The sequence below is a fragment of the Silene latifolia genome, chromosome 1 (assembly GCF_048544455.1).
Source record: "Silene latifolia isolate original U9 population chromosome 1, ASM4854445v1, whole genome shotgun sequence".
Taxonomy (NCBI): Eukaryota; Viridiplantae; Streptophyta; class Magnoliopsida; order Caryophyllales; family Caryophyllaceae; genus Silene; species Silene latifolia.
In genome coordinates this window covers 180,697,058-180,723,836 of record NC_133526.1, presented here as the reverse complement: position 1 = coordinate 180,723,836, position 26,779 = coordinate 180,697,058, and the positions used below count along the sequence as shown (strand labels likewise).

Below are 26,779 nucleotides of genomic sequence, written 5' to 3'. Positions count from 1 at the left end.
AAAAAATATTAGATTGGATTATAAAACTAAAACATTTACAAATATTATCAACAGTCCGTCGTCGTTCATTTTATTTTGGTTGAATTTATCAAAAAGATAATTAATTTTCCAACACGTAATTTACAAACCCACCTAATAAACTTTGATTTATACTGTACTGTTTAGTTACCCAGAATTTTGAACGAGGCAGGAACTTGAAATGTTATAGATGGATGGATCTATACAGAAGGAAAATAATGAAAATAACCAACGTACGCTTAAATTGATATAAGCAAAGCTAACTCTGATTTGATATTTATACGTATAGATACGTATATATAACTATAATTTTGAGAACATTATATCCGAAATAATGTTAATATTTCATGTAGCACTAAATTGTGTATTCAAAGAGTATTGACACATCATAACAGATACTCTGTAATAGCTTGTGTTGTGATACAGTACAAAAAGATCTAATCTATGAAGTCCTAATCAGTGTATTTCTCATGGCATTTGGTGTGAGATGCATGCATGAGGGTCACTGGCTTTACTGCCGTAGTAGTTGAATAGCAATAGCTCTTTGTGCCTGATCATGTTGCGCAAGCTAAACCATATTCGGTCTTTGTGGCAAAAGCAAATTATAGAACTTATCAGCCAGGAAGAAAGCCTTGCCCTTGCTATCGACAGCCTTTTTCCAACCACACCAACCACCATTAACAATCTTCTTAATGTCTTCACCACCAGTATAATGAGGATCCAGGATCAAGAAGGCACAATCTCCGCTGGCATCGTTGTAGTCTACTCCTAAAAGGGTATACGCCAGGACTCCACCCCCTGCAATTCATGCCATACATTCACAAACTTAGTGTTATCCTCATATCAATGGTTTTACAAGGTGCTTGGAAGAAGAAAAAAAAATCGTGTTTAAATGCCACATGTTTCCTTCGCATTAAAATTTCATAATGATTCATGAATTACTTCCGCCAATTTGGAATTTATAATTTTCATGGATGCTAACAAACATGATTGTGACTACCCTGCTCCTCCGTTGTCGTATCTAATGTAAGACACCCAATACAACATTGCCTTAGTGAGTGTCGTGAAACTCACCAAAAACAACACATAGAAGTTGTCGCACTCCACAATAAAAGCTGGCATCCATTTTAGTTGCTCATTTTACTTTGTTTCACTATATTATAAAAACGAAGAATAGTCTTCAGCTGCATTGGAAATGAAAGCACTGTGTTACGTACCAATCATGACGGGTGTTCCCTGGTTCTCAAAATGCAAGGCCAACTCTCGACATTTCTCAGGAAACTCAGCTCCAGACCTCAGTGTCATCACCTTGCATGTGACCTGTTAGACAAAAGGATAGTTCATTTTAACTTTGTGAGTTTGTGGATACCAATGCACATACACAGAGCAACTGTTTCATGAAAACCAGTTATCTCAGTACTCTAGCTAGCGCCTCACTCCCACAAACTAAAACCAAGAAAAGCACTAGAAAAAACTAACAAAGAGGAGAACGTAAGCTCATCATTATTTTTCTTGTCAAGCGTGGTACAGTGGTAAGGTTTGCAACGTACAAGAACATGCGTACTTTTAGTGGGGTAGGTTATCTTGAACTACAAAACATAAAAAAAGAGTTTTTCCATGACTACAAACACAACACTACCCTAGTGCCTCAAGGCTACTGCAAATTGTGGCAAGAAGTGTACAGACTGACTGTGACTTCACAATTAAAAGAAGCATAGCCAGATTCAAATCATAGATTAAATATATCACGGAAATAAAAATTCACTATGTTCCTTCACTATTAATCTTTCATGGCTATAGATACAAAATATCATGGAAATAGTGTAAGAACTCCCTTGCAGGTCCTCAATGTATGCTATAAAGTATAAAATGAAAAAAAGGTTCACACTGAAAGAAAATAATGGAATGATTATCAAATACAGGAAATATATTCTCATACTTACACCCAAGAGTTTGTCAAGGACATAGCTCAACTCAATGGCACCAATCCATTCACGGGAACCGATAAAAGAAGGATCTTTATCACCAATCTCCACTAGGGCCTCCTGTATCTCCCTGACATAACAAAAACATCCACACATTACACAGGCTCTATTATAATCACACAATTATCAAATGTTGAATTTCAATGCCAAGTAGACTGATAGACAAAGTCGATGGCTTAATACATCAATATCCATCAATATTACTCCAGTTCCTTATTAGAAAGCTCCCGTCCATTGTCAGATAAGAGGAACGCATGGTCAAATGTACCCACCCTTATCGTTGTGTTGAAAACACAAAGACACCATTTTTAATAACCCATTTTGAAAAAAGTGTTGAGCTTTACGTCTACCAACCGCTAGTTGCCTACTTCACAATACAAGAAGCCTATGTTACTCCGACACTTCACTTAACTGCCGTGTCACGTGTCAGACACGACACTTCAATTTAGACCACAAAACAGAAAAATTCACCCAAAATAGCAGTGTCGGCGTGTCCGACACTCCGACTCGTGTCAGACACAACACCATGTCGGAGAGTCGGAGTAACACAGAAGAAGCACAAACAGGTTTGAGAGCACCAGCATCCATAAGAAAACCTTTTCCCCTTCGTTTTTTCTCTTTGTTCTTATATAACTTTCAGCCCATCATCTTTCTCTTCCATATCATTTTCCACTATCTTACCCTTTCTTTTAAGGTTTTAGCTCTACAAGACTATAACCAGTCAACCATGAGATTTGTTCATCATCTTTCTCTTCTACTTCTATATAATAATCGTACAAAAATTATAAATAAAAATTCGGATCTATATAAACTAGAAATTAAACATTTGAACTTAAAAATTGAGTAATAAATACAAATAATGCAAGTATAATACTCCCTCCATAGTCCATACCACACCAATGGTAACATTGAGAATCTTGGCACTATTTATGGTCGTAGGGAATCTTCGATATTATTCTTAATCTATAAGACAAAATATAGTCATGTGAGATCTTGTTTGATTTATCGTCATGAATGGTATAAGAATATCAAATTTTTATAATTTTTAAAAATGTGTAACTAAAGATATTCACGTTGTATTCACGTTGCAAAACGTGTCTCGACAAGTGTGAAAAAGTCAATGTTACCATTGGTGTGGTATGGAGGGAGTAAGGCCCTGTTATTTTAGACTGAAGTTGTCTGAACTGAACTGAAATAAAAAGATAATAATAATAATAAATATTATTCATTATTATTATTAATATAATCTAATAAATAATATAAAAATTAAAATAGTAATAATAATAATAATAATAATAATAAGGGTAGAGTTCCGGTGAGAACGGGGCTTATCGTGAGAACCGTGAGAACAGCTCTCAACCGTCCATCAAATAAGACTGACGGCTGAGATTAGACGCGCGCTTCTCTTAGAATTTCACGGAAAACAAAAAGTAAGACCGTACATGTGAGCAATATCAAGCCTACGTAACAAAATCAAACCACACGAAACAAAATCAATCGATTTCATCATTAATCCTTCCTTAATTTGTAAATTTTTGTTTTTCGACATCAAATTTAGTGATCTAAAATCGGTTATTCATCATCAATTGCTGGGTTCAAAGCGCAAATCAGAGTCAATTTGTTCAAACTTTTGCATTCATCAGCTATTCAGTTATTTCATGATCAAAACTTTGTAAGGAAAGTCGGAATTGATTTCGTCATTCATCTGGAATTATTGTTTTTCTACAATCAATATTGAGGTATGTTCATTTAATGTTATTTAATTCCTTTCTGAATCGTTGTTGAATTGATTTTATGATGATGTTAAAGTTGAATTTAATCAAATTCAACTTAATTTCGGATTTGATTAAATTTAGTTAACTAGATTTAATGTCCAGAACCACAAAAACATTAATTTTATAATGAAAAGTGTTAAATTAGGGTTTATAGTTTGTTTGTTTGATTTTAGGAGGATGATAAATGCAAATGTACTTTGTGGTGAGAAAAAATGTAAAAATAATGAGAAAGGAAAAGTGTGCAATTTGAAATAACTGAAAAGTAATTTTGCATGCAAAAATAATGTGTTGTGTTATGCTGTACACGTTTCATAAGGAAATGTCCAATCAGTCTTAGTGAAATGTGCATTATATATAATAAGGATGTGCAAGTAATTATTACCTTTTGCAAGTGGTCTTGCAACTGTTCACAATAAGTCAAATGACGGTTTGTAACTTGCTTATGTGGTGAAAAGACACAATTATTCACATTAATTTGAATATTACTTCTAAATGTACATTATATTAATTATAAAAAAACATGTTCCATAAAATAAATTGTCCACTATCTATATTCATAATTTGCATTTTCTGACAATTAAGTGCAACTAAAATATCATTAAGCACTGTTTGGAAAATGTACATTATATTATATTTAAAGGTACATTAAATTATTTAAAAAAGAACATAGAACATTATTTGGAAAATAAATGTGCTTTCAGTTTAATTCAAATGTTCATTACGTATTTTCATAGTGTGCATATACTGTTTTATGCAAGAGATTTAAATAACATAGATAACTTCACCCAATTTATTAATTACCATGATTATGTTTGTGTCAGTTGAAAAGACACAACTGTTCACAGAATTTAATCTCTTATAATCAATTAATCCACTATATAAACCCAAGAGTACACAACCACTTTTCCATCCTACCTTCATTTCTAAAACCTTTTCCAATAACCAAAACTTTTAAGCTCTCCAGAAAACTACTTAATTTTATTAAAAAAAAAACGTCTTACTCAAAATGCACAATAGTTCTTTACAAGAATGTTGCTCACAAACAAAATTTCATGGAGCATTATTCGCAATGGAAAGCAAGCCAGTTTTCTTCAAACTGGTTTGATGGAGATGACATACATGGCTCACAGTCGTCCTTTACATCCTTTCCTTACTACTGAGTCATTGCTCCGGATTCTTTTTGAGCGACTTGGGAGGGAAGAAAAGAGAAACATGGCCATGGTGTGCAAGGGCTGGTCAAAGTGGTTCCTTATAGGGACCGAGCCAAGGGTAATGGATAGGGATTATTACCGAGACGCGGTTCAGGGAAATGAAAATGGTATAATTTATGTCACAAAAGATGATCGGCTCCTTGAAAGATTCTGCCTTTGCACGACTATGTCTAGTCGTGCAGAAATAATTAGACATCATAAACAACAAGAACGACAATTTAAAAACCAAAGAGAAGAATATGAAATTGATGAGCGATGAGGGTTATTATGACTCCGACTGTTAGATTAGTTTAGAAACATAATTTTAAAAAATAGTATTCAGGTTGAAAGCATGTCATTGAAGAGGCCGATTTTGGGGGGACTGGGTATCCTAGATGGGCCGAGTGAACCCTTTTTTGGGAGGCCGGGTATCCTAAAACGGGACGGGAAAGGGTTTAGGGTTTGATTAGGCGGACCGCTACCGCGGATCCCCCTAATCAAACCCTAAACCCTTTCCCTTGCTTCTCATTCGAAGGCGGCAAGACAAAAAGACACCCTAGAGGGGCCGAGTGAACCCTTTTGGGGGACGGGATTAAAACTAGGGGGCTGAGTATCCTAAAACGGGACGGGGAAGGATTTATGGTTGGATTAGGCAGACCGCGCGGTCTGCCTAATCCAACCTTAAACCTATTCCCTTATTTTAAGAGGATAATCTTTGAAAGAAATGCGGGTTTAAAGCTTTGGTACATCGTTACATAATAATATGGACATTTGTAAAATGTTGAAGGTACATTATAGTTGATCACTCTTGTAACTTGCTTTAAATTAGAAAGGGTCAATTCTAAACAGTTAAAGCTTAGGTACATGATAATAATTTAGATTCAAATAAACTGCAAATATGTTCTGACAATAATACTTAATGAAAACGCATATGTTTCTAAACTTAACCGCAAATTATAATTATACATAAATTAACATCAAAGTTCTTAACCCTTTCCGGGTTTACTGCAAACAGAAGGATGAACACTGCTCTCACCCTCCAGCAAGTCCTCCCTTAGACGTTTCTTATAACCGTCTATTAATTCCATAGCCTTCACGGCTGCTGGCCAAGGTATAGTATTTTCACGATCAAGAAGAGCATATGATTCTCGTACAGCTGTGACACCGGTGAGAAACTTGACGGTCCATGTCAAGCCTCTGTGTACTGTTTTTGTCTATTAGCTTCAAGTTGCCGGGCTATGTTGTCTCTTTTAGCCGTGATAAACTTCATCTGCGCTTCAGCAATGTCCAGCCTCTGTTGTAGTGACTTTGCATTCACTTCCGCTATGTCCGTCCAGTTTCTCATACAGCCCTTCCTGATGTTTTTCTAATACTTCGTTTTTACCAAGCACCTCAATAAGATATTGATCCAGTGAATCTCTTTCGCGTTTCATTTCAGCGAGATCATACTCAACTTCAGCGAGTTTTTGCTCGATATCCGACATTATTATTTCATTTATAAGTATTATTTGATTAATCAGTATGTTTTTTTATCTTGTGAAAAGAAATACTATACTTTAGTCACCAGGCGAATTAAAAGTTGCTTCAAACTGCATTTGTGGCTGGAACGTTTTGCCAAAATTATGTATAGTAGATATTTCAATCTGGCAACGTGCTTAATATTTGCAGGAGAAGATTATTTTACTTTTTGCTGTAATCTGTTTTCACAATAACATTGTTTGCTCTTTCCATGATTATACAATGTCAAAGCCCACGTTAATTTGTTTTACCCTATAGTATGGCCTTAAATATGGTTGAAGTTGGTACTTCCCATAATGCCTTAAGTTTACTTTTTAAAATACGTTTATTTTTTGCCTGAACCAGAATATGAGTTCCGTTACCAATGTGGAAATAATGTCGGATATCGAGCAAAAACTCGCTGAAGTTGAGTATGATCTCGCTGAAATGAAACGCGAAAGAGATTCACTGGATCAATATCTTATTGAGATGCTTGATAAAAACGAAGTATTAGAAAAACATCGGAAGGGTCAGATGAGAAAAAGCGACGGACATAGTCAAGTGAATGCAAAGTCACTACAACAGGACATTCTTTGAAGCGCAGATGAAGTTTATCACGCTTGAAAGAGACAAAGATAGCCCTGAAGAACTTGAAGCTAATAGACAAAAAACGATACACGAGGCTTGACATGGACCGTCGATTTCTCACCTGTCACAAAATATTTGAGAATCATATGCTCTTCTTGATCGTGAAAATACTATACCTTGGCCAAAGCAGTGAAGGCTATGAAATTAATAGACGGTTATAAGAAACGTCTAAGGGAGGACTTCTTTGGAGGGTGAGAGAAGTGTTCATCCTTCATTTTGCGATAAACCCTAAAAGGGTTAAGAACTTTGATGTTAATTTATGTATAATTATAATATGCGGTTAAGTTTAGAAACATATGCGTTTTCATTAAGTATTATTGTCGAACATATTTGCGCTTTATTATGAATGTTTATTTGAATCTAAATTATTATCATGTACCTAAGCTTTAACTCGTTTAGAATTGACCCTTTCTAATTTAAAGTCGATTCTGAAGAGTGATCAACTATAATGTACCTTCAACATTTTACAAATGTCCATATTATTATGTAACGATGTACCAAAGCTTTAAACCTGCATTTCTTTCAAAGATTATCCTCTTAAAATAAGGGAATGGGTTTAAGGTTGGATTAGGCGTGATCCGCTAATCCAACCATAAATCCTTCCCCGTCCCGTTTAGGATACTCATTTAGTTTTAATCCCGTCCCCCAAAAGGGTTCACTCGGCCCCTCTAGGATGTCTTTTTGTCTTGCCGCCTTCGAATGAGAAGCAAGGGAAAGGGTTTAGGGTTGGATTAGCCAGTTCCGCGGTAGCGGTCCCCCTAATCCAACTCTAAACCCTTTCCCGTCCCGTTTTAGGATACCCGACCCCCAAAAAAGGGTTCACTCGACCCCTATATGGTGTCTTTTTGTCTTGCCGCCTTCAAATGAGAAGCAAGGAAAAGGGTTTAGGCCTCGTTTGGTTGCCCGTTGGAATACAATTCCACCGGAATATCAAGTTCATGGAATTTAAGTTCCCACATTAAATTCACGTGAATTAGCTAAATCCGTTTGGTTGCTGATATAGGTGTTCAATTCCAAAGGAGTTTGCAATTACTTAGGGGGGCTAGGTAATCCAACTCCTCCATTATGGAGGAGTTTGAAACTCCTTGGAAAATAGAATTCCTACACCATTGCAAAAAATGAGCAAACCAAACAAGTTCCAAATTTCTAATTCATGGGATTTTACAACTCCTATGATTTAGAAGGGGCAACCAAACGAGTCCTTAGGGTTTGATTAGGGGGATCCGCGGTAGCCGTCCGCCTAATCAAACCCTAAACCCTTTCCCGTCCCATTTTAGGATACCCGGCCCCCCAAAAAAGGGTTCACTCGGCCCCTCTAGGGTGTCTTTTTGACTTGCCGCCTTCGAATGAGAAGCAAGGGAAAGGGATTAGGGTTGGATTAGGGGGATCCGCGGTAGCGGTCCGCCTAATCAAACCCTAAACCCTTTACCTGTTGGAGTTAGTGTCCTCCACAATAGTGCGTTAACATAATAAATCTCATTAATAGAATATCATCAGATATTTAATTATTTGATCCTCGTCAGTTGATTAACGTAAATCGATAACGGTTGGCTGACTAGAGTTTGACGTTATTGTCGTGAGACGGCGGTGATCAACTGACCTCTTTCGGTCACACCTAAAGGAACGAACCCCAATTGATAACTAATTAATTGTATGAGATACAATTCATTTAGTCCCTTGATTTATAGACTAAGAGGTTAGTCGATTATTATTAGAGAGATTTCGAGTTGCGAACTCGAGGAGCGGCAGTTATTATTTAATTATGCGATAATTAAATAATAAGTTTTGGAAAACGGGTTTTAGTTAATTAACTGTTAATTTACTAAAATTGTACTAATTGATTAATGTGATTAATATTAGTACGTAAATAATATGTGTAGTGGTACACGTATATTTACGGAGTGAATTGGACGAATTTATTATGGAAGCATTTAAACATGATACGATGTTTAAAATGAAAATTACACGGATTTGTGCGACAAATATAAAAACCAACATGGACCCGTATATGGTCATGTGGACCGTGTAAAATAAGTGTAATGGATGATTACTCACATAATCATTTTTACCTTATTTTGTATACTACCATAATATATGTCTTATACTACATTTTGCATGTGATGTAAGATAAAAATATAAAACAAAAATTGTCCACTAGAGCACCAACCCACCCGCCACTTCCTTTCCCAATTCTACACTCCATATATTTGGTCATTTGTTCACTCCACCTTACTTACACAAAAATCATTCATTTTGCATGTGAACAAAAACCTCTTCCATCTCTCTACAACATTTCTCTAGTATACAATTATTACTAAGAATAGTTAGTAATATTACTAGTATTATTATCAAGGGCACATATTAATAAGTTACTAGTTCATACTTATTAATATTGTTGGGTAGTTCTTGGGTGCTACTTGGAGGAGACTTTCTATTTGAAGGTTTTTCAAGGAGGATCATCCACATCATTTTAGCTCAAGAACAAATTAGTAAGGAGAACTAATTTGTGCCCATTTTACCTCATATTCAATGTAAGGAAATTGTTTTTCCTTATACTTTGTTTTTTATGCTTTCATATTAGCATGCATGTTACATAGATCACATAAACAACAATTTATGAGATAAAATTATTTTATTAGAGAGTCTAATATGGATCTATGATCTTTCAAGTGGTATCAGAGCTTAGGCTTGTAATTTGCATGTTGATTTTAAGCATTTTTATGAATTATGAGATAATTAGTAAAAACTCAAAAATTGTGTTAGAAGAGGTTTTGGCACGAAATTTTTGGGACATGCATACCTACTGATCTCAAAAGGTTTGTGGAATTTTTTGCTGATTTGTCAAGTAATTTTGCTAATTTTAATGATTTTTGGTAGAAAACCGAGTCAAAATGTCGCATTTTAGTGAAAAATTGACTAAAATTAGTTACATGTTGATTCGGTGCATGGCTTTTTTATGGTAGTTCATGCATGTTTTCTACTGATTGTATGCAAAAGGTTGAAGGTTGGTTCGAATTTTTGCATGTTTATTGATTTTTTGAGTAAAAAGTCGATAAAAGTCCAATTAATTAATCATAATTTCGAATTTTTGGATTCTGCCCATGATAAATTTATGTACATTTAAGTATATTATTTAAATGTCAAAAGTAATTTTGCATGTGTGTTTTCACTTTATTTTGATGTTTATTGGTTTTAGTGGTTAAAAACCAATAAATATCGATCTTTTTCTTCACAAAATTTATCCGAAATTTTTGGGTAATTTTTATGACTTTTTGGTGTTCTTGGGAGTGTTCCAGAATACTAAAAATTTTTGTTTCAATTGTTTGGGTAATTTTTCAATTATTTTAGATTTTTACTTAAATATTATGATTTTTCCGATTTAATTAGCAAATTATCACCAAACCAAACTAATAATTTGTCATAAAATTAGTGAGGACTAATTTTGAGGTTCAAAACAGTTTGGACTATTAGTTTGGACTTAAATGAGATTTAAGAGTTAATTATTGATTTTTACATGTTAAAAATCGATTAAATCCACAAAACCGAGATGGATACCAATGAATGATAGGTAGGGCGATTTTGGCATCATAATTTACATTTTTAAGCATATTTATTTAAGTTGAATGAATGATTGTCATTTATTTAAAGTATTTATCTTTTTGTACCTAGTATGGCCTAGTTAATTTTAATCGTTATTACCCGAAATGAATGGGAATATCGATTTGTTTGTAATTAAATACGATCTCGTATCGTCGGTTTGTAATTAATTAATAGTTTATTTATTTTATTAATTAATGTATAATAGGAATAGCTATGTAATTCATTTGTAATAGTTATTTTACCGGCGTTTCCAAAAGACGGATTACAACGAGACGGAGTCTATTTTTGGAACGTGTTCCAAATCCCACAATGAAGAGGCAAGGGACCAAGGAGTTGGTTTCCAAAATGTAATAGACTAGTTTTTATTAACTAGGAGGCCATACTAGGATTTATTCATATGCTTGCATGTTTACTTGTTTTATTTTCGCGCATGCCAAAATCGCCACTCACATGCATTTTATTTTATTTTCGCGGTTGTCAATTCACGTCATTTACATTCACCGAATTGATTCACTTATAAGGAATTTATGACTAAATTGACAAGATCTCTCACATAACTAAAATTGAGATTAGCCTTACCAATTAGTAACACCTATGAATCTCTTGTTCATTAGAGCCACGCTCGCTCAAGCGGGGTGTTCTCTTTTTACCTTGGGTAAGTAGGGTGGTAAGCGGTTATCACACGCCAAAATTGGTTGGACTCAACGGGATATAAGACGGTCTTGTGTTCCGGGGCTAGTAGATGAATTTGAGGAAATTTGTCGACCAAGAGTTCTAAAGGTAGAATTAGTCAACGTGACTTACCGAATTTACGCAATTATGGGATGTTTCGCCCAAGCGATGCTCATTTTTGTTTAATAGTTGGGTCTTGGAATAATTTATATAATTTAGTGGGAGGTCATTATATAAATGCTAAAACTTGCTAAACATGTTTTTACAAGTAATTTTTAAAACAATGAATGTTAATTTTTCCTTTTTGTTGTAGCATTTTAATTCGCAATGGCAACTTCATCAACTCCATCGACTACTTCACTAGGCAAAGATTCATGGCTAAGGTCCGTAATGGACAAATGTATTTTAAAAGATGACGGTAGTAACTTTCTTGAATGGGAATCCAACATCAAAAGTGCCGCGTTGTCCGACAATGTGCTCACTTACTTGACCGATGCTCCTCCTATCGAGCCCGGTGCAAGAGCTTCATCGGCGGTGCGGACCGCTTATGATGACTATGTGAGGATGTTAAATGATATCAAGAATGTGTTGATATGGTCAATATCGCCAAAGCTCAAGCTTTCATGCATTTCTTTAAATGCTTACGAGATATTCACTCGTATGATCACTATGTTTTCACAAACACCAAAAGTCCGTCAATACGATGCGGCGGCACGCTTCTTTGAAGCTAAGCTTGAGAGGGGCCAAAAGGTTGGTCTCATGTCCTTAAAATGGTCGAATATGTTGACATCCTAGAGCGTCTAGGGTGTAAGATTCCTAAGACTCTTGTGGTGGATCGTATCCTTCACTCACTCCCCACCAAGTTTGCCCACTTTAGGGTAAACTACAATATGAATGACATGGATAAGAGTTACCATGAAATTCATGCACTCCTCACCCAAGCGGAGAGGGATATGGAGGCAAGTGGGAGTGAAAAGGGAGATGTTTTAACCATGAAGTTAAAGAACATGTCTCTTGGAGTCAAGAAAGGAAAGGGAAAAGAAAAGTCCCAATTCAAGAAATCGTCAAAGAAAATTGACAAGGGAAAGGGGAAGGCCGTTGAGAATGGCAATCCCAAGGCAAAAAGTGTGAAGCTCTCCGAGGCTGAATGTTTTCATTGTAATGGGAAGGGGCATTATAGGAGGAGTTGTCCCAAATACTTGGAGGATCTCAAGGAAGGGCGTGTGACGCCTATTGGTATGATTTCCTCTCTCTATATGATTAGACGTTAATTATGCTTGTACTTCCACTTGGGTACTTGATACCGGATGTGGCTCTCACCTTTGTAACCATTTGCAGGGTATAAGGGACGTGCAAGCACTAGCAAAAGGTGATGTGGATCTCCGCATGGGCAATGGAGCTAGAGTAGCCGCCGTTGCCGTAGGGACCTATGTGCTCACTTTAGCTAGTGGTTTAGAGTTGTATTTAAATAAGTGTTATTTTGTACGAACTTTAACTAAGAACATCATCTCCATTTCCGCGTTAGACGCGGAAGGCTTTTGTTTTATGGTTAAGGACAAGTGTTGTACTTTTTCTTTAAATGATGTGGTTTATGGCAAGGTCATTTCAATTGGAGGCATTTATGTTTTAAATGATGTTAATGACGTTTATCATATGGAAACTAAAAAGCTCAAAAAGGGTGATCCAAACGAATCCTACCTTTGGCATTGTCGTTTAGGCCACATAAACGAAAGACGCATTAAGAGACTTGCTTCATCAAAAGTGCTCAAACCATTTGGTTTCGAATCTTATGGTACATGCGAGTCTTGCCTTTTAGGCAAGATGACTCGTGCACCTTTTGCGGGAAAAGGGACACGAGCTAGTGAGGTTTTGGCTCTCATACACACGGATGTGTGTGGACCATTAACCATCACCGCTAGAGGAGGTTTTCTCTACTTCATTACTTTTACTGATGACTTAAGTAGATATGGGTATGTCTACTTAATGAAGAACAAAAGTGAAGCCTTTGACAAGTTCAAAGAGTTTCAAAAGGAAGTAGAGAACCAATTGGATAAAAAGATAAAGACTCTACGGTCCGACCGTGGTGGTGAGTATCTAAATATTGAATTTGATTCACACCTAAAAGATTGTGGTATAGTATCACAATGGACTCCTCCAATGGTGTGGCCGAAAGGAGAAACCGAACTTTACTTGATATGGTTCGGTCAATGATGAGTCTCCTAGTTCATTTTGGGGTTTTGCCCTCTTGTCTGCAGTATTTTCACTAAATCGAAGCCCGACTAAAGCTGCCGATAAGACTCCATATGAGATATGGACAGGGAGAGTCCCTCATTTGTCATTCATGCGTATTTGGGGTTGCGAAGCGTACGTTAAGATCAAGTCCGACAATAAGCTTGCACCTGTGTCCGACAAATGTCTTTTTGTAGGATATCCAAGGAAACACGTGGCTATTACTTCTACAATAAACACGAGAACAAAGTGTTTGTGGCTCGTGATCTTTGTCTTCCTCCTAGAAAAGGAATTTATTTCTAGGAGAAAGAGTGGGAGAAAATTTGAACTTGAAGAAGTTCGAGAGCCACAAACCGAGAATGAGGTAGAGGAGAACGTGGAGGAAAGCATTCCCTCTTCCTCTGAAACGGTAATTATTCCTAGAAAGTCAAGTAGGATTTCTAATCCACCTGATCGCTACCTTGGTAACATCGAAGAGGATGGTGTTTTGTTACTTCTTGAGAGTAATGAACCCACTACCTACAAATCGGCCATGTCTAGTCCCGACTCCTCGCTTTGGCTAGAAGCCATACGGTCCGAAATGGATTCCATGTACGAGAACCAAGTATGGGACTTGGTGGATTTACCTGAGGGAGTGCGACCTCTTCAGTGTAAATGGATATACAAAATTAAACTCGGCGTGGATAAACATGTGGATGTTTACAAAGCTAGATTGGTGGCAAAAGGTTTCACCCAAGTTCATGGTTTACACTATGACGAAACCTTTGCTCCGATCCGCTATGCTAAGGTCCATTAGGATAATCTTAGCGGTTGCCGCATTTCATGATTATGAGATATGGCAAATGGATGTCAAAACCGCCTTCTTGAATGGGATTTTAGAAGAAGAGGTGTACATGATACAACTCGAAGGTTTTGTGGATACATCTAACCCTAAGAAGGTGTGTAAGCTCAAGAAGTCCATTTATGGTCTTAAGCAAGCATCTAGGAGTTGGAATCATCGCTTTGATCATGTCATTAAACAATACGGTTTCACTAGAAGTGTGAAAGAACCGTGTTTATACATGAAGTTTAGTGGGAGTAAGATTGTATTCCTTGTCCTATATGTGGATGACATATTGCTCATTGGGAATGATATTCCAGCGCTCACTTCCGTTAAGGAGTGGCTAGGGAAACACTTCCAAATGAAGGACTTCGGAGAGGCACAACGAATCTTAGGTATCCGGATCTATAGGGATAGGTCCAAGAGGATACTAGCATTGAGTCAAGAAGCTTATATTGACAAAGTTCTTGACCGGTTCAATATGAAAGACTCCAAGAGAGGATTTCTACCTATGGGCCAAGGGATTACTTTGAGCAAGTCACAGTCTCCCTCTACCCCTAAGGAAATTGAACACATGAAGACCGTCCCTTATGCTTCCGCTGTTGGGTCTATCATGTATGCTATGATTTGCACTCGTCCTGACGTTGCGTATGCCTTGAGCATGACAAGTCGGTATCAAGCCAAGCCTGGTGAGAGTCACTGGATAGCCGTAAAGAACATCCTTAAGTACTTGAGAAGAACTAAGGATTCGTTCTTAGTGTTTGGAGGAGAAACTGAGTTGTGTGTAAGAGGTTATACGGACGCAAGTTTCCAAACCGATCGGGATGACATGAAATCCCAATCCGCTACGTGTTTATGCTAAATGGAGGAGCATTTCTTTGGAAGAGCTTCAAGCAAAGTGTTACTGCGGATTCTACAACAGAGGCCGAGTACCTTGAAGCGTCGAGGTCGCCAAGGAAGTGTTTGGATTAGGCAATTCATGGAGGGGCTAGGAGTAGTCCATTCCGCCAAAGATCCTATCACTCTATATTGTGATAACAATGGAGCTATTTTTCAAGCCAAAGAGCCCAAGTCTAGTAACAAATCTAGACACATTGAAAGGAAATACCATGTAATTAGAGATTATGTGGAAAGGAAGGAAATTGACATTTGTAAGGTTGGGACAGATGACAACATTGCTGATCCTTTAACCAAGCCTTTATCAAAGGCCAAGCATGATGGTCATGTCGTCTCTATGGGATTGAGACGAGTACCGGATTTTCTTTAGATTATGGATATGTAATAATTGGATAGTGTATCTTTTATTATATATATGATAATCACATTCATTGTTTTCGTATTAATTCTTTTATGAATTTTTATTTAGTGTGACTAAATTTTAATACCTTGTTTATCTGAATAAGTTGTGGAGACAATGTTGAACACTATTCAAGTGAATAAGATGAACATTGTATCTTGTCCCTAGTCACTTAATGAGGTGACGTCTCGGAGTGACTAGATTGTGAGTCGATTGATGGTTGTTCAACACCATAAGGTCATATGTGATGACTGGTCGATTACATAGGCCGAGTGTGTGACACTTTGCCGGACAGTGACCATTTAGAGAGTCCCTAATTTCTATTATAGACGCCCGGTCGTGGCGGGATCTCTAAGATGTTCTAATGAGTCGATTCTTTTGACTGGAGACTATTATCCGAGCGGTGCGCTTTAAGTGACTTTGGTTTTGTCCTAGGTCGTGCCGTGAAAGGAGGCCAAAAGGACATTTACTAGGTCATGGTGAGTCAGATTGTGCAATAGGATAGATAGGGCATACAAAAATTGTCCACCCACGTTAGGTAACTATATCTCAAGGCCACTCGAGGAGTTAATGACTACAAATGCGTGGCCACGCTCGGAAGTAATCTGTGAGAGATTTTTCCGGTCGGGTAGTCACACTCCCGATCGAGAAAACCACTCGCGATGTGTTCATGTGCAAGTGCGACCCGAAAGACACCTTGCATTGAGTGGGAGATTAAAACGGACAAGAGAATTGGTAGCGCACACCTTGTGTCGGACAAGTGGGAGATTGTTGGAGTTAGTGTCCTCCACAATAGTGCGTTAACATAATAAATCTCATTAATAGAATATCATCGATATTTAATTATTTGATCCTCGTCGATTGATTAACGTAAATCGATAACGGTTGGTGACTAGAGTTTGACGTTATTGTCGTGAGACTAGCGGTGATCAATCGACCCCTTTCGGTCACACCTAAAGGAACGAACCCCAATTGATAACTAATTAATTGTATGAGATACAATTCATTTAGTCCTCGATTTATAGACTAAGAGGTTAGTCGATTATTATTAGAGAGATTTCGAGTTGCGAACTCGAGGAGCGGCAATTATTATTTAATTATGCGATAATTAAATAATAAGTTTTGGGAAACGGGTTTTAGTTAATTAACTATTAATTTACTAAAATTGTACTAATTGATTAATGTGATTAATATTAGTACGTAAATAATATGTGTAGTGGTACACGTATATTTACGGAGTGAATTGGACGAATTTATTATGGAAGCATTTAAACATGATACGATGTTTAAAATGAAAATTACACGGATTTGTGCGACAAATATAAAAACCAACATGGACCCGTATATGGTCATGTGGACCGTGTAAAATAAGTGTAATGGATGATTACTCACATAATCATTTTTACCTTATTTTGTATACTACCATAATATATGTCTTATACTACATTTTGCATGTGATGTAAGATAAAAATATAAAACAAAAATTGTCCACTAGAGCACCAACCCACCCGCCACTTCCTTTCCCAATTCTACACTCCATATATTTGGTCATTTGTTCACTCCACCTTACTTACACAAAAATCATTCATTTTGCATGTGAACAAAAACCTCTTCCATCTCTCTACAACATTTCTCTAGTATACAATTATTACTAAGAATAGTTAGTAATATTACTAGTATTATTATCAAGGGCACATATTAATAAGTTACTAGTTCATACTTATTAATATTGTTGGGTAGTTCTTGGGTGCTACTTGGAGGAGACTTTCTATTTGAAGGTTTTTCAAGGAGGATCATCCACATCATTTTAGCTCAAGAACAAATTAGTAAGGAGAACTAATTTGTGCCCATTTTACCTCATATTCAATGTAAGGAAATTGTTTTTCCTTATACTTTGTTTTTTATGCTTTCATATTAGCATGCATGTTACATAGATCACATAAACAACAATTTATGAGATAAATTTATTTTATTAGAGAGTCTAATATGGATCTATGATCTTTCATTCCCGTCCCGTTTTAGGATACCCGGTCCCCCCAAAAAGGGTTCACTCGGCCCCTCTAGGGTGTCTTTTTGTCTTGCCGCCTTCGAATGAGAAGCAAGGGAAAGGGTTTAGGGTTTGATTAGGGGGATCCGCGGTAGCGGTCCGCCTAATCAAACCCTAAACCCTTTCCCGTCCCGTTTAGGATACCCGGTCCCCCAAAAGGGTTCACTCGACCCTCAGAGTGTCTTTTTGTCTTGCCGCCTTCAAATGAGAAGCAAGGGAAAGGGTTTAGGGTTTGATTAGGCGGACCGCTACTGCGGATCCCCTAATCAAACCCTAAACCCTTTCCCGTCCCGTTTTAGGATTCCCGGTCCCCCCGAAATGGGTTCACTCGGCCCCTCTAGGGTGTCTTTTTGTCTTGCCACTTTCGAATGAGAAGCAAGGAAAAGTGTTTAGGGTTTGATTAGGGGGATCCGCGGTAGCGGTCCCCCTAATCAAACCCTAAACCCTTTCCCGTCCCGTTTTAGGATACCCGGCCTCCCAAAAAAGGGTTCACTCGGCCCCTCTAGGATACCCGGTCCCCCCAAAATCGGCCTCTTCAATGACATGCTTTCATGCTTTCAACCTGAATACTATTTTTTTAAGTTATGTTTCTAAACTAATCTAACAGTCGGAGTCATAATAACCCTCATCACCAGACTTGCTCCTCAATTTCATATTCTTCTCTTTGGTTTTTAAATTGTCGTTCTTGTTGTTTATGATGTTTAATTATTTCTGCACGACTAGACATAGTCGTGCAAAGGCAGAATCTTTCAAGGAGCCGATCATCTTTTGTGACATAAATTATACCATTTTCATTTCCCCGAACCGCGTCTCGGTAATAATCCCTATCCATTACCCTTGGCTCGGTCCCTATAAGGAACCACTTTGACCAGCCCTTGCACACCATGGCCATGTTTCTCTTTTCTTCCCTTCCAAGTCGCTCAAAAAAAATCCGGAGCAATGACTCAGTAGTAAGGAAAGGATGTAAAGGACGACTGTGAGCCAGGTATGTCATCTCCATCAAACCAGTTTGAAGAAAACTGGCTTGCTTTCCATTGCGAATAATGCTCCATGAAATTTTGTTTGTGAGCAACATTCTTGTAAGGAACTATTGTGCATTTTGAGTAAGACGTTTTTTTTTTTAATAAAATTAAGTAGTTTTCTGGACAGATTAAAAGTTTTGGTTATTGGAAAAGGTTTTAGAAATGAAGGTAGGATGGAAAAGTGGTTGTGTACTCTTAGGTTTATATAGTGGATTAATTGATTATAAGAGATTAAATTCTGTGAACAGTTGTGTCTTTTCAACTGACACAAACATAATCATGGTAATTAATAAATTGGGTGAAGTTATCTATGTTATTTAAATCTCTTGCATAAAACAGTATATGCACACTATGAAAATACGTAATGAACATTTGAATTAAACTGAAAGCACATTTATTTTCCAAATAATGTTCTATGTTCTTTTTTAAATAATTTAATGTACCTTTAAATATAATATAATGTACATTTTCCAAACAGTGCTTAATGATATTTTAGTTGCACTTAATTGTCAGAAAATGCAAATTATGAATATAGATAGTGGACAATTTATTTTATGGAACATGTTTTTTTATAATTAATATAATGTACATTTAGAAGTAATATTCAAATTAATGTGAATAATTGTGTCTTTTCACCACATAAGCAAGTTACAAACCGTCATTTGACTTATTGTGAACAGTTGCAAGACCACTTGCAAAAGGTAATAATTACTTGCACATCCCTATTATATATAATGCACATTTCACTAAGACTGATTGGACATTTCCTTATGAAACGTGTACAGCATAACACAACACATTATTTTTGCATGCAAAATTACTTTTCAGTTATTTCAAATTGCACACTTTTCCTTTCTCATTATTTTTACATTTTTTCTCACCACAAAGTACATTTGCATTTATCATCCTCCTAAAATCAAACAAACAAACTATAAACCCTAATTTAACACTTTTCATTATAAAATTAATGTTTTTGTGGTTCTGGACATTAAATCTAGTTAACTAAATTTAATCAAATCCGAAATTAAGTTGAATTTGATTAAATTCAACTTTAACATCATCATAAAATCAATTCAACAACGATTCAGAAAGGAATAAAATAACATTAAATGAACATACCTCAATATTGACTGTAGAAAAACAATAATTCCAGATGAATGACGAAATCAATTCCGACTTTCCTTACAAAGTTTTGATCATGAAATAACTGAATAGCTGATGAATGCAAAAGTTTGAACAAATTGACTCTGATTTGCGCTTCGAACCCAGCAATTGATGATGAATAACCGATTTTAGATCACTAAATTTGATGTCGAAAAACAAAAATTTACAAATTAAGGAAGGATTAATGATGAAATCGATTGATTTTGTTTCGTGTGGTTTGATTTTGTTACGTAGGCTTGATATTGCTCACATGTACGGTCTTATTTTTTGTTTTCCGTGAAACTCTAAGAGAAGCGCGCGTCTAATCTCAGCCGTCAGTCTTATTTGATGGACGGTTGAGAGCTGTTCTCACGGTTCTCACGATAAGCCCCGTTCTCACCGAAACTCTACCCTTTATTAATATAATAATAATAAATATGTTATTAATAATATTAATATAAATGAATATAGTAATAAAATAATAAATATAAAATAATAATAATAATAATACACTAATATTTCCATGAATCATAATAATATAATAATAAATAAATAAAAATAATAATAATAATAATAACTATAATAGTAATATAATAAATTTTAATAAATTTTAATATAATAATAACAATAGTAAATAAATTAATATAATAATAATGATAACAATAAGAATATAAAATAATAATAATATTAATATTAATGTTGAAATAAACTAATTTGAACTGAACTGATCTGAACTGAATTGAATGAAGCTGAACTGAACTTAATAGAGCTGAACTGAACTTATTAGAACTGAAATTAAGTCCAAAAGAACAGGGCCTAATTCTTTTTAATACATCGAGTTTGTTAAAGTAGGTCAATATTAAACTTTTTTCATACAACAAAAAAAATGATCAATGACCCAATTATTATTATTATTATAATTTTCATTAACTGAACTGATATATAAACCTGTAGGTAACATACCCACTAAAAACTATTTTTAGAAATTAGTTGACACGTGTTAAGCTAAGAATGGGAGAAGGTTGAGCAAATGTCAGAACGCACTTAAACCAAGAACACCAAAACCTCTGCAGAAGGAGGTAGCCTCTTTGTTTGAGGAGAAAATTATCTCTCCTACAGCCATAAGGAAGGCCTTATAGAGGTGAAAACACTAAAAGGCAACTCATTTCCCTTGGATGCTGGTGCTCTGAGGGGAATTTTGCTTCTTAACTTTGAATAGCTTGCATACGTAAATAAAACTTACCTATGTGTGGGAACATCGATTGAAGTATAATGTTGGAGTCTAAACCAGGAGATAATGGTTTGCAAAGAGCGATAAGCACATCCCCACCCCTGCACATTTATACAAGGCGAAAATAATTAGTCACACCGAGCATCTTTGATAGAATAAGACCACAAAAACAAATGTAATTGAGAAATTATCAAGTTTCAAAATATTTGACTACGTGTAACCTAGCATAAACGGTGCTTCTAATAAGATTTATGTATGGCCAAATGATGAAGCAATCTAATTAGAAGCTTCTACAGAAACTTACTGAGTCATCAAAACCGCCCTGAAGGTAGTGGTGGTATTCATAAGAACCTTGAACCAAAGACACAAGGCCGCCAGAAACTGCATGACAATTTTGACATTAATCGCAAGGGGAAAAAAAGAGATGGGGAGATTTAACGAGAATAAAAAGGCTAATGCTATAAGAAGAAATTATTGACCTCCGCTACTTGGAATGCTGCCATGGACATCCCTTAGCAATGGATAGCCTGGAGACAATCAAGACACATCTTAAAGAAGGCAAATTTAGGGTGACATCCAGAGGAGTAGAGAGGACGACAAATAATTGCCATCAAAAACATGTGTATGGCTAGTGGGATGGCCAAGAATAAAATGAGTTAGTGACATTAAGAGTCGAAAGAAAACAATTACCTTTTCTAGCTGAACCCAGTTCACTGTTACTGGACTTCGAAGAACATAGGGCATTAGCAATACGTAAAAGAGGGCGATCAGAAGGTAGACCCAGCCTAAGATGAAGGGACCTCCTAACTTCAACTGCAATAATCAGATTGGAAAAAATTAAACATCGTAAATAGAATCGTAGATATTCCTGAGTAAAGACAAGGTATCGCCATATGTTCGGTTTTTGGTTTAATTTATTAAAGCTCATGAAGTTGGAGCAACATTTAAACAGCCATGGTACCTCACAGACTGGATTGCCATGCCAGCTAGATGGTGACAAAGGGGAGTAAGACATATATGGGGTCGTGTTCAAGTCAGTTGTGAATCATCATCAATTACAACCATATGCGGGCAATCTCAATCATACTTTGTTACAAAATGTAGTATTGTGGGGTCCATTAAGTTAGCTTTTTGACAGGAGGGGTCTATAAAGCTAGCTTTTTGATGTGGTGGGGTCAATTAAGCTAGCTCAAACACATCGTTTCCTTGCCTATAATCAGAGAAGATATCTCAGCAAGCTGAATCTCTACTTTGATTCACTGCAGGTGTCCTTCACATACCTTGCTTCAGTTCTGTCTCCCCATAGCTCAGTTCATATAGAGCTGTTATTGGATGCACAAGTCCAGGAGGGCAGAAGTGATACGGATGGAGCTGCATTTTCAGATAACGACAGAAAGAAAAATGTTAACATAGTTCTGTTAACAAGTGATACAAACAAGTGCAATAACAAAAGAACACAATGTAAACAACCAGATAAAAGTGATAACCGAAACATTATGACATATATAATGCGATTAAAAAGTAGGGACAGAGTTGGAAAGGATGCGACAGCTATGAAGTTGATGAAAAAAGAAAAATGGCACAATTGAGTTCAAACATGAAGTTAAACATAAACTTTGATAGCTTAACTATTGGGCTATCATCATCTACAAGTGGGTTCATACAATCATACCTGAGGATGCTTGCTTAGGAAAGATGGTGAGATAATGTTCTTCACCGTTGTCAACTGGTCAACTAGTGCGGGAATAATTAATCTTGAAATTGTAGATGTCAGAGGAAGGTCTTTCACAGCATAGCAAATAACTTCTAAATTGTAATTAACAACCACGAGCTTGACAGCTTCCATAGCTGAAGGAAGACAACGGTGAAACACTTGTAAGCACAAAAATATATCAAACGTCTTTTAGCCACTGCAAAACCACTGTTGATGAAATACTCGAACTGGGCTTGACAGAGTAATGTTTATACCTGGGCAATACTCCACCACTGGTGCAACAGATTGCTGCGATTTTCCAGATCTATTTAAAAATAGAGTGATCTGTATAGTATCTGCATTCTAAGCAAGACAACTTTGAGCAGAAGAACAGTGCCTGGACACAACCAGCTTACAAACTTAACTAATGTGTGTCTAAAACTTGATCCTCAACATTTAATAACGGCTAACAAGGGCCTACAATAATCCTAGCACAAAATGGCATTTTCTAGCTTAAAATAATTATTCGTTACCTCAGCACCAATGCCTGACGGATGATGTTTACTCTCTGAGCAAAAGTATGAACAGTGAATTGATCTTCCACCTGATTGTGTAGAGGAGTCAGTCAAATCTTTAATGTCAGAAATATCTGTTTCGAAATCTAATTCGGAACCACGAACAACAACAGGACAAGGCAGATCTTCCGAGGAGCTTTTCAATGATTTCACAATGTATGTAGTTTGGGGGTCTTTAAACATATGAGCAAGTCCCTCATGTTCCCTTAGATATTTCTGAATGGCATCTGTGATCCACAATGTTCTGCTAAGGTTAGAAATTAGAGTATTCTTAAAGCAATACCAAGAGAAAAAATAAAAAAAAGAAGAAGAAGAAGATTAAAGATCTACAAGAACGCAAAGGCCAAATTTCATGAGCATCTCTTAATAGGCATCATAGTGCTTCCATTTAAATTCAATGGACAAAAGCATACCAACAATCAATACTACGGAGTATTAAACATTTATTGCATTGCAAATTGAAAGGAAAAATAATTCAGTAAGTTCATGGCAGTTCATAATAGTCAATTGATAGCTTCAAACCATCAACTCTTAATCAAGAAACACAACTATAACGCAGTCCAAAACTCCACATGTATGCATACTTACCCCTAAGGACTATATATGCTGCCAATCCTCAAATTCTTAAGAAACGCCTTCAACTCAACATTAAGCCTCAAAACTACATCAGCCTATTTACATAACAAAAACAATGTCTTTCAACAACCATAAACTAAATGGCTCACCAATTTTAATATGAACATGATGAGGCAACTTAAGATCAGTTCTACTCAATCTACGACATACCAACACTTTTTCTCGTCAAAAATCAAATCTTGTTTCACCTCTGGAACATCAAAATTATACTATGATTTCCATCTAGTAAGAATAACGTGCGGAAACAAACATTAATACAAGTATTAATTATTAAAATGAATTCAAATTTCACAGAACCAGTAAAACACCAATAAATTTAATCCATAAAACTTATGAAATTAAGTTCTTCACTCCTCACAGAACCAGTAAAACACCAATAAATTTAAACCACTTCCTATTCCCCCTCCCCTCCTTTTCCCTACCCTCTTTCCCCCTCCCTTCCCTTTCCCTCCTATTTTGGTATGCAAACATGGCCAAAGAGTAGTGGCATTGACATAAACAAGCATACTAAGGTCAATCCTAAACTTCATCAAACATTCATTATATTTACGCAATCCCGAAATTAACGCTCAATCTATACCTTGCTCCTTGATAGGATTAACATAAACACGCAAATTAACATTAATCCCACATAAAGAAGCATACTAAGATCAATCCTAAGCATGATCAAACATTCGTTATATTTGCGCAATGCCGAAATTGAAGCATTATTATACCTTGCTGCTTGCTAGGATTAACATAAACAGGCAAATTAACACAAATTCCACACTTAATCAAACAACCTCTCTCCCAAACAAACTTCTCCGCATTCTCCTTCTCCTCATACACAACCTCCTCAATCTCTTCCACATTGGTAAAATCTCCATCTTTCGAGCCGAAAAACCTAACAATTTCTCCATTACTACTCAAAACACCAGCAACAAGATCAAATTTTCCAGAATTTTCCACCTCGCTATACAACACCTTCCTAAGCTCACGCGCGGCGTTGATTGCGAACTTTGCATCCGAAACGGGGTCGTTTTGGGACGGAATTAGGGCGCCGATGACGTGGAAGCCGCGGACGATTAGAGAACGGAGATCGTCGGATTCTTTGGCGAAGTGAGGAGTGAGAGGATCGGAAGGCTGGAAATGGAGGCATCGGACGGTGGAGATGATGGTGAATTTAGGGAAGAATGGTGAGCTGATTAGCCATTGTAGGGTTGAGAAATTAGAGGTTTTAAGATTAGGGTTTAGGATTCTGATGATTTGGGGATTTTTCATGGTGTTTTTGTTTTGTCTTTCGAAATGCAGTCAGTTTTAGGGACTCCGATTGCAGGGAATTTTAAACCGGCCAAAAATGGCTTGACTGGAAAGTCTGATCGGAGTGATATAATCTGTATCGAAATAGAGGAGGAAGGATCAGACTTTCCGTATGTTTATTGCCGCATGCCCGCATGCGGCATAATAACTTGATAACGCACATTTTTGTTTTAGACGACTTTTTATTTGAAAATTCGGACGGGCATTTGTGATCATTTTATGGTTAAATATAATCACAACAGTATAATCATATGTAATCATTTTATGGTTAAATTCGGACGGGCATATGTGATCGTTTTTATGTTTTACACCCTCCTAGTCTGAGTAATTGTTCCCCTTTCCATTTCCATGCCAGTTGAGTTTTGGTCCCCTTTCCTTTTTTTTTTTTTTGTGCAAGTTTTCTGTGATCCAAATTCAATTCCATGTGGGGTAGAGTGTTTTGTGTAGACCAAATTCATTTCCTTAATTTTCGTGCTCAAAATAAAGGGAACCATTACTCAGACTAGGAGGGAGTACAACACTTATGGTAACTTGTTTTTCAATAGTGGTCATATTTAGTTGTAAAATGGTTACAAAATCCCGTCTCTATTTCAGACCAAAATGACCCGTCTAAAGAGATACCAATTGTGATAACAATGTATTCGAAGTAGCTCAACACGTACATGACTGAATCGACTCATTTGTGAGGACTAACTGGGGATGTTAGCGAAGTGGGTATAATTGATTTTTTTTTTGGTACATAAGAGGGGCGAAGCCACCCACACTAACTAGTAACAATACGAGATAAAGTGACTCCTAAAATATCTTCAGGAAGGATAGTGCGTAAATCATGAGGAGGAGCGGATAAGAAAGTAGTAGAGGGTGCCGAAGTAACCCCTTGATTGGCAAGCTAGTCAGTAGCACGATGGGCTTATCTATAAGAGTGCTCTATTTTCACCGACCAACCATCTAGCTTGATCAATTCTTTGCAATGTTGGACCAAGGGACGTAACCCGTCAATAATTGTTCCCCGAAAAAAAAAAATCATGCATGAACTATCAATTTAGTTATATGCAGCAAGCGGGCGAGTTCGAGTCCGGCTCAGAGAGCTCTCATTTCAGCTCGCATAGAATTACAAACGCGGCAAGAAAAGAGAAAGGCTGAAACGAAATTACCAAAATCATCTTGAATTAACCGCCACAATCGGCAGGCCCTGGATTTCCTTGAGAAGCACCATCGGTGTTTAGCAAATGCCAGCCAAAAGGAGGTGGAAACCACCGTACAAAAAATTATTCATAAACACTGCCTCAAGACGAATTAAATAGGGAGAAAGGATCGAATTCGTTCTTTGAGGTATCAAAATGTTGTTGAAGAAACCGAACATGATCAATAGGATTCTCGTCACTCCTACCAAACACGACAT

At 36.6% G+C, this 26,779-nt stretch overlaps 2 protein-coding genes across 2 annotated transcripts; one reads left to right on the top strand and one right to left on the bottom strand.

Annotated features, from left to right (window-relative positions):
* Positions 1 to 262: 262 nt before the first annotated feature.
* On the bottom strand, positions 263 to 25,520 carry LOC141612885 (putative Ufm1-specific protease). The gene is made up of 12 exons (XM_074431635.1): positions 24,795 to 25,520; positions 23,401 to 23,669; positions 23,143 to 23,230; positions 22,847 to 23,022; positions 22,455 to 22,545; positions 21,865 to 21,987; positions 21,654 to 21,701; positions 21,479 to 21,555; positions 21,187 to 21,275; positions 1,962 to 2,073; positions 1,236 to 1,338; positions 263 to 816 (listed from the first exon to the last, which is right to left on the bottom strand). The coding sequence occupies exons 1-12, from the start codon at positions 25,336 to 25,338 to the stop codon at positions 587 to 589; spliced, it is 1,950 nt and encodes a 649-aa protein (XP_074287736.1). The 5' UTR covers positions 25,339 to 25,520; the 3' UTR covers positions 263 to 586.
* On the top strand, positions 9,087 to 12,936 carry LOC141613490 (uncharacterized). The gene is made up of 3 exons (XM_074432245.1): positions 9,087 to 9,644; positions 11,699 to 12,621; positions 12,724 to 12,936. Exons 2-3 carry the CDS (start codon positions 12,156 to 12,158, stop codon positions 12,756 to 12,758), a joined length of 501 nt encoding a protein of 166 aa, XP_074288346.1. The 5' UTR covers positions 9,087 to 9,644; positions 11,699 to 12,155; the 3' UTR covers positions 12,759 to 12,936.
* Positions 25,521 to 26,779: the final 1,259 nt, after the last annotated feature.